Source organism: Erythranthe guttata, chromosome 2 (assembly GCF_056151865.1).
Source record: "Erythranthe guttata isolate IM_541 chromosome 2, IM_541, whole genome shotgun sequence".
Classification (NCBI taxonomy): domain Eukaryota; kingdom Viridiplantae; phylum Streptophyta; class Magnoliopsida; order Lamiales; family Phrymaceae; genus Erythranthe; species Erythranthe guttata.
Genome location: NC_142534.1, coordinates 10,137,792 through 10,146,871, shown reverse-complemented (window position 1 = coordinate 10,146,871; position 9,080 = coordinate 10,137,792). Strand labels below are relative to the sequence as shown.

The 9,080-nt window shown below is 33.4% G+C and overlaps 1 protein-coding gene across 1 annotated transcript; it reads left to right on the top strand.

The window, feature by feature from the left end:
* Positions 1 to 2,791: 2,791 nt before the first annotated feature.
* LOC148772300 (uncharacterized) lies at positions 2,792 to 3,849 on the top strand. The gene is made up of 2 exons (XM_088814975.1): positions 2,792 to 3,067; positions 3,175 to 3,849. Exons 1-2 carry the CDS (start codon positions 2,792 to 2,794, stop codon positions 3,847 to 3,849), a joined length of 951 nt encoding a protein of 316 aa, XP_088671101.1.
* The last annotated feature ends 5,231 nt before the right edge of the window (positions 3,850 to 9,080 follow it).

The following is a 9,080-nucleotide window of genomic DNA, read 5'->3' as shown; positions in this document are numbered from 1 at the left end:
ATAAGGTGAAGGCATTGATAAGGTGAAGAAGGTACGACTCCAATCACTTCATGGAGAGTTCTAGTATTTGAAGACGAAAGACTCCCAAGAAGTTTCTGAATACATCTCAAGGCTTTTTTTGATCGTTAACCAGCTTGAGAGAAATGGTGAAATAATGGAAGAGAGAAGAGTAGTTGAAAAAATAATCCGATTCCTTGATCCTAGGTTCGACTACATCGTCGTGGCAATTGAAGAGTCAAACGATGTTGAGAATCTTAAAGTGAACGAGATATTGGGCAAGTTACAAGTCCATGAAGAGAAGATCAAGAGGCGAAATAAAGGGCCCGAAGTAGAACAAGCCCTTCAAGCAAGACGAACCTTGCCGACCAACCAAAATATGATGATACTCGATTTCGTGGCAGAGCTAGAGGCCGTGCTCTGCAATAATAAAAAATCAAGATGGCCAAAACTCATGTCTCCTAATATGACACCTGTCAAATTCAATAGGCGGAGGGAAATCTGAACTGAGATATACAAATGGTTGATTCTACAGGTTGTTTGTCCAAGTGCAAGGTTTTGGAGTTGTAGTTGCAGAGAAAAATACTTCACAGAAATTATGTCGATGTGAAGATTTAGATTTGAAGATATGCGTTGATTTTCTCAACCTTATTTTTTGAATTGTATAATTTTTGAAGGTCTATGTTTGTTTTTTCTTTTTTTTTTTTGTATTGAAGGAACCCGCAGCCAACCATATAGGTGCACTAGGTAAACCTATACTCTTTGAAGGTTTATGTTAATTCATTTGCCTTGTGATGCAACTAAATTAAATGGCCGAAATTCAATTAACCTAATTAATTTCACAACCACTTAATCACTAGAGAGATTAGTAAATCCCATAAAATCGCTAATTTTCGATATTTTCCCTAATATTGAGAAAACCAAAATTCAGAAAAAATAAATTAATAAATAAAATATACCAATGAAATTAATAATAAGAGTCAATATAATTGCTAATTTTTGATATTTTCCATGGTTTTGAGCAAACACAAATTAGAAAAAAAAATTAATAAATAAAATATACCCAAAAAGTTAATAATAGGAGCTAATAATCAATTGCAGAGATTCGGGCAAAAGAATAGGAGTCAATTCATTTTAAATTATTAAAATAAATTATATTAAATGAAATTAATTAAATAAATGAAAAATATAGCTATCAAATGAGCCGGGAAAAAACCTTAGGGTTCACGAGGAGCAACCTTACTTTTATTAATAAGATGTGTATAATAGAAAATTCAAGATATGAATAAATTATTAAGTTTAAATTAAATTATCCTTTAACCCAAAAAATATATTATTTTGTATATTATGTATAAAGTTCTACTAAAATATACATCACATTTTGGTTTAAAATAAAAGAATAGACAAATGGATAATATTAAGTTTAACAAACTAATTGGGTGATCCATGTTAATTGTAACAAGCTTAGAGGGTGTTTGTCTAAGCTTATAAGATGTTAAAAAGAGTTTGTAAGATGTTTAAGAGCTCATAAGCTATCAGAAAGTGTTTGGTAATTTTTTAAAAGAAAATCTTTTTTTAAAACAAGCTTTTGGAGAGCATATAAGATGTTTTTTAATAAATACCTCCACCCACCTTTTTATTTAAGATCTTATAATGAATAAAAATAGCAAATAAGATAACTATCCATACACTTTAAAATTAATTATAAAAATAAGATGCAACAACTTATCAACTCGTAAAACATCTTATCAGACGTAAGAACTTATCAGTTGTTTAAAACATCTTAATGATAATATAGTATGGGCAATCTTAGCACATTTATAATTAACATCATTTAACATCATTTCGATAACATATTTTAATAACTTTAAAATCATATGTCAGACATATGACGACCAAAAAAACATCATCATACATATATATGTCTCATAAAATAAAATAAGGGGTTTTTATGAATAAGTCCTTGACCAACCATCTTTATTTGAGGATGACACTCTCCTATTTTGTCGCGCCACAGAAGGGGATGCCAATACTTTGAAGACTATACTTGGCCAGTATGCACGGATCTCGGGCCAAGAGATCAATTTTGATAAAACGACTATATGCTTCAGCCCCACCACTCCGTCGGCAACAAAGGCGGCTATATATAATTTGTTGCGGTTTCAAGTGGTCGACAAACATGAAAAATATTTAGGCATGCCAACCTCATTGGGGAAGTCAAGAAAGGATATTTTTCGATTTCTTCGAGATCGTTTATGGGCAAAGATTAAAGGGTGGGGGAGAAGCAGTTGTCGCAAGCGGGTAGAGAGGTTTTGATTAAAGCAGTATTACAAGCTATACCCTCATATATGATGAGCTGCTTCACATTACCATATGGTTTACTTAAGGAACTCGAGTCCCTGATACAACGGTTCTGGTGGGGTGGAGGCTTGGGGCGGAAAATGGCGTGGACATCATGGAAGAATCTTTGCATTCCGAAGTCGAGAGGGGCATGGGATTCAGGGATTTAAGAAGTTTCAACTATGCATTGTTAGCTAAGCAGTTGTGGACGATATTAACGTAACCGGATAGTCTCCTTTCCCAAATCATCACGGCTCGTTATTTTCCACACGGAGATATTTTTAGAGCAGGTGTTGGTACACGCCCGTCAGCTACTTGGAGAAGTTTGCTGAAGGCTCGTACTTTTCTCACTGCTGGAATTAGAAGAAGGATTGGCGACGGACATGAGACGGCAATTTGGGCAGATCCATGGTTATGTGACGACGGAAATTTTAAAATTATTACGCGAAGACCTATGGACTCAAGTTATCCCGATCAAGTGTCGGATTTAATCGACCAATATACTAGGACATGGAGGGTCCAACTCATTGATAAGGTTTTGTGGCAGGTGGACAAGGAGAGGATTATGTCCGTCCCAATTGGTAGTAGAATTGCACGGGATAGATGGATATGGCATTACACTCAATCTGGGCATTTCCCAGTCCGATCATGCTACCACAACATATTATCGAACGACCGTTATTTGTGTAGAGCTGGGTCTGGAGGAGATGGTTCAAGTAGCGGCGAAAATGTTCGGCGATGGAATCTTATTTGGTAGTTCCTCTTCCTTCGAGAATTCATATTTTCTTATGGCGGGCATGTTCGGAGATACTACCCACTGGCGCTGAATTGTGGCAGCGAAAGGTGGCATCATCTCCAATATGCTCTCGATGCGGAGCAACTGTGGAGACAGTTATCTATGCACTCCAAAACTGCGGCGGCATGGGGGTGGTTTGGAACTCATCTCCTTTCCACTTGAAACCTCTTAAGCAGACATGTTTTATGTGGGAGTGGGTCAATCGCATGCATAAAAATCTTAATGGGAACAATTTTCTCCTGGCTCTTATTGTTACTTGGAAAGCATGGGAGGTAAGGAATAGGGCTCTACATGGAGAGGGAGGGATTACGGGGGAAGAATTGGTTCAATGGTGTTGGGCTTATCTCTCCGCTTACCAGCAAGCACAACTATCAAAGTTTGCTTCTCCAAGGGCTCAATTTCAGACTTCCTGGACTCCACCCCCTGAGGAAGTAATTAAAGTGAATTTTGATGCTGCCATTCCCGTGGGCAATAACTTTTATTCGGTGGCCATGATAGCTAGAGACTGGCAAGGGGAATGTTGTAGGTGGGCTGTCCGTAAATTTCCGGGGCGGCCAAAGGCGGTAGGTTGTGAAGCACATGCTGCTCTTGAAGCTATTGCACTGGCTAAATCACATGGTTGGAATTCAGATCATTTTAGAGGGGGATTGCTTAAATGTCATCAATGCCTTGAAAGTCGGAGTTCTTTCTTCCTCCTCATTTGGAGCATATATTGAGGAGACCTTAACTATTGGCGCATCTTTTGATTCATGTAACTTTCTTTTTATTAAGCGTAACGGCAATTCTTTGGCACATGTTCTTGCCACGAAGTTAAATTTTACTTTCAGTGAAGGGACTTCTCTTCCCCAGACTTTGGTGGCGATATATGCCCAATAAAATCATCATTTTCTCAAAAAAAAAACAAAAATATTGGTAAAATTAATGTATATGACGTAATTACTCCCAACCCATTAAATGCAATTCCTAATTATAACCCCTATTTAACTTCAATTTAATCAATTTTGACCACAAAATTCCAATTTTCACTTTTTCATTTTTAAAACTTTTTTGTCTGAATTTTTTTTTCCTCCAATTTTTGGTGTTGATTTTTTTTTTTTTTTCTGTTTGCTTCTTCCGCCGCCGGTCTTCGGCATTGACTTTTTAATTTTTTTTTTAATCCATTTTTTTACACCCCGACGTTGAAAATTGACTGTAATTGTACTGTGATTAACAATAATTATACTATCGCTAAGTACAATTACCGTCAATCACAACAATATTATTATTATTTTGCCTTTTTTTTTTTGTTTGATTTGTTGACAGGTCAACGTAAATTATATTACTGTCAACCACATCAATATTATTTTTGTTGGCCTTTTTGTTTTGTTTCATTTGTTGACCGATTAACGTAATAATATTATTGTATACTATTGTAATATAACTATAAACACAATAATATTATTGTGGTTGACGGTAGTATTATTGTCGTTACAATAATATTACTGTGGATGACAGTAATATTACTGTCAACCACATCAATATTAATTCTTTTAACTTTTTATTATGTTTGCCTTTGTTGAACGGTCAACATATTAATATTACTCTATTACAAAATAATAGTGATTTTTGTTGTGTTAATGATATGTTCCAGCCATGCATCGAAGTTAATGCCAAGCTGACCAAAGTGCAAACTCTCAGTGTAAATATTGATGAGATGGCGGTGCCTAGAGAGATGCTTCATTCATTCTCTATACAGAAGTTCGACGCATTAGAACTTCAAGCTACAAAATACTCACGTTCATATCCACTTTAATGGCTGCTAGATAGTGTGTTTGGCGATGTGGTGCAGAGATGTGTAAGTTCGCTACCAAACAGAGAGATCTATCTTGTTTACACTCCTTGTGATATTTGCCCGGATTCGAGGACGAATCCGTTTAAAGAGGGGGAGTATGATACGATCCTAGCAAGCTCAAAGATGAAGAATTGGAAGAAGGGCAAGCATACGAGTTTTAAGAGGATATTCGAGTTTTCCTTGGAGAATAAAGGCTGGAATCAAATGTTTGAGATGTCTATGGTTTGGAATTGGAAGAAAATAAAGATAAGAATTCGTTGGACAAGTCGAATTCCATCCATCTGAGATTATCGCCTATTCTGGCACAGTTTACCATTCGTGTTATATCTCTCACATATTAAGTCCATTTAAGCTGATTAAAAATGATTCGGAAAGCTAACTTAAAGATCTACAACTTTCATATTTTGAGAGAAGAGATATTAGAAGTGGAACAGTGTCGAAATTCAGCTTTAATTGCATGCCCGTGCACAGCCAATTGTCTACGCGAGTTTAGAAGAGTGATCGAGAAGTCGACTTGAAGATCAAGTTATCTAATTTAATTATGCACGTTTTAATTTATGATTTTATTATTTTTTTATTATTTGAATCTTTTATGGTTAGGATTTGCTTATTTATTTATTTCCTTATTATAGTTTAGGTAGGAGTCTTTTTCCTTGTAAAAAAAGAGTCTTTTTTAGACCTTATAAATAGGTTGCCAATTTGGCTTATTTTAATGGACGAATTTTTAATGAATATTTGAGTATCTTGAGAGTAAATTCTCCTTCGCTGTTCTACAGCAAATTTTGGGATTTTGCAAGTGGATTCTTGTAATTTTCTTAACGCCATAATATTGGTTTCTAGTTCTTTATAACCACGGGGTCAATATTATAATTCACCTTGATAATAATGGTTTCTAGCTCTTTATAGCTATGGGGTCATTATTCTTTGCTTCCGCCAAACTTGAATCTTTGTTTTTGGATGTCTTCGATCTTACTTCCGAATAAGGTATTGGGTCTCGCAACAAGTTCTACGAGGTTCGTATCAGTTAATATTAATGTGCTAGAGAGTAATATCGCAATATTACTTGTGTTAAACTGTAGTATATTTAATATTACTGTGTTAAACACTAATATAGTTAATATGACAGTCAACCACATCAGTATTACTGTTTAAACAGGCAAACAGATGGTGAAGAAAAAAAATTCAAAAAAACAAAAGTCACACCGCCGGTTAGCAGCGACAGAAAGAAGAAAAATAAAAAGAAAAAGATTTTTTTTGTAAAAGTCAACGCCGAAAACTGGTGGAAAAAACTGGAAAAAAAAAAATTCAACGGCGGTGGCGGGTGAAATTGTACTCAAAATTGAGTGTTGGGCAAAAATTGATTGATTTATCAAATTTGGGGTAAAATTGAACTAAATGATGAAGTTGAAGCATATTAAAATGTGTAGGGGTATTTTAGTCTCTCACACACCTCTGGACATTGTCTGGACTTTTGTGTAAAAGTTTTTGTCTGGACCCTTTTATAAATAAGTATCCCATAACGGACTTATTTGTAATGGACCCATAAAATAAAGGAAAAAGAAAAGAAGTAAAAAAATGCAATGTGGTTAGGGGTGTGGGAATGGAATTTTGGAATTCCGCCGATTCCACTTCGAAAATATCCGAATTTAGAACCGTATTTTCTATTCCGATTTCGATTCCGATTTTCAATCCTTGCAACATTTTTTTTGCACAGAATTGGAATTGTATATAAAATTATCGGAAATTTCAATTTTTGATCCGATTTTAGTTTTGAATATTATGATTGTTTTTTAAAACTGAAATGCTAAATCCCGCACCACAATTATCGAATTACCTAATTAAAAATGTTTCACTCTCTAAATTTTTTCTACTCAAAATTTGTTTCTCATTTCTCCTTTCCCATCTCTTTTCATTTTCCCTTATTTTCTGCAAACTCAAACAAAAACAAAAAAAAAAAATTAACATCACACAAACCGTGTTTAAACACACAGAAGGTTATTGTTTGGGTTGGAGGAGCATGGGGTTGTGATGGTTGTGGTGCTGGGCGGCGGGGTTCGGGTGTGGTTTAGGTTTCCATTTTTTTGTTTTTTTCTCTTTTAATTATTTTCTTAATTAATGTTAATTATTTAATGACTAAATGAATGTTATAGTTACTTTTTCAATTTTTTTTAATATTAAAAATATTAATATCCAAATTATTGTTTCATTTTTTCTTTTAATAAATATTATAGGAATATTTAATAAATAATATTAAAAATTTAAAAGAGTGGAATTTTGGAATTCCACCGATTCCCATTCGAAAATATCCGAATTTAGAACCGTATTTTATATTCCGATTGAATTTCCAATTTTTACACCATTTTTTTGCACGGAAATTGAATTGTATATAAAATTATCGGAAATTTTGATTGACGATCCGATTTTAGTGCCGAATATTTTGCTTGTTTTTCGAAACTGAAATGTTAAATCACGCACCAAAATTACCGAATCACATAATTAAAAATGTTTCACTCTTTATGTTTTTTCCACTCAAAATTTGTTTCTCATTTTTCCTCTCCCATATTTTTTCATTTTCCCTTATTTCCCGCAAAATCACACACATAAAAAAAATTAACATCACAAAAACCATGTGAAACACACAGAAGGTTATTGTTTGGGTTGGCGGAGCGTTGGGGGGTTGTGATGGTTGTGGTGCTGGCGGCGGGGTTGGGGTGTGGTTTAGGTTTCCATTTTTTTGTTTTTTTCTCTTTTAATTATTTTCTTACTTAATGTTAATACTTATTTAATGACTAAATGAATGTTAGTTACTGTTTCAATTTTTTTAATACTAAAAACACTTAATAACCAAATTATTGTTTCATTTTTTCTTTTAATAAATACTAGCATTTTTTCCCCGAGCGATGCACAGGATATTATTTCAAAAATAAAAAAGTAATCAATTTAATACATAATAAGAAAATATAGTACACTAACATAATAAAATTTAATAATGTAGTATTATTCATATTTTATATAACATCAGTGTTTTTAAATCTTACATATTAAGATTTATAATCCAACTATATATATTAAGATTTAACAAATTGAATTTCTATCTTTATTGATTAAAAATAGGTGATTGATAATTGTTGAAACTTATAGTTAGAAAATTAGTAGAGAAAAAATATTAAAAATAAACAATTAGAGAAGTATCATTAGTGTAGGATTCTTCACAGTTTAGTTTCAATTTTGATAGTTGTTAAAAATTATAGTTAGAAATTAGCAGAGAAAAAATATTAAAAATAAATAACTACATAAATACCATTAGAGTTTTTTTAGGGTTGCCCAGCGTTTCTTTCTTTTATATATAAGTTTATATGAATATTTAATGAACAATATTAAAAATTTAAAAGATGTTTAAGAAAATTTTTGAAAATCAAAGATCTGGTTTAAGAGAATCGTACGAAAATGTTGAATTCAATTTTTTTTTTTTTTTTTTTGAGTGATTTTGAGAGAATGCCTTCAAAAGAAGTGATAGAGAATAGAGAGAGAATTTTATAATGTTAGAGAGAGAATTTCGTTTGTTTGTGTGCGTGATTGAATAACTTTCAATGTGAGATTTATCACTCCCTTTTTCGAAATATAAAATATAATTTTATGATATATGTTTACAATTCCACAATATAATGTAAGTTGTTGTAAATAATATGGAATAATGGGTCTTCCTATCCTAACACATGAGAGGTTGTAACTACATATTCCACTACAGATTCTCAACTTCCCACTACCCCATTATCCCCACACATTGTAGTGGTTGTAACTCCTATGTAATTCCTTTGTAACTTCCGGTGGATTACACCTATATAAATGAGAATCTCCCCTCCCCTAAACACCCACAATTTTTCTCTCTATGGATTGTTGTTCTTTGCATTCTCTCTTTCTCTCTTTGTCTTGTTATTTACATTCTTATGTATTTCCACAAACACAAACGAAAGAGCTAGATAAATAGGCCATTTTACAACACGTTATCAGCACGAAGTGCTCGTCATTATTGTGGTCAGACAATTATTCGTGGGGCGTGGATACTTGAAGAATTCGAGGTGCTCGTGGAAAGGTAATTGTTCGTGGGACAAGGTT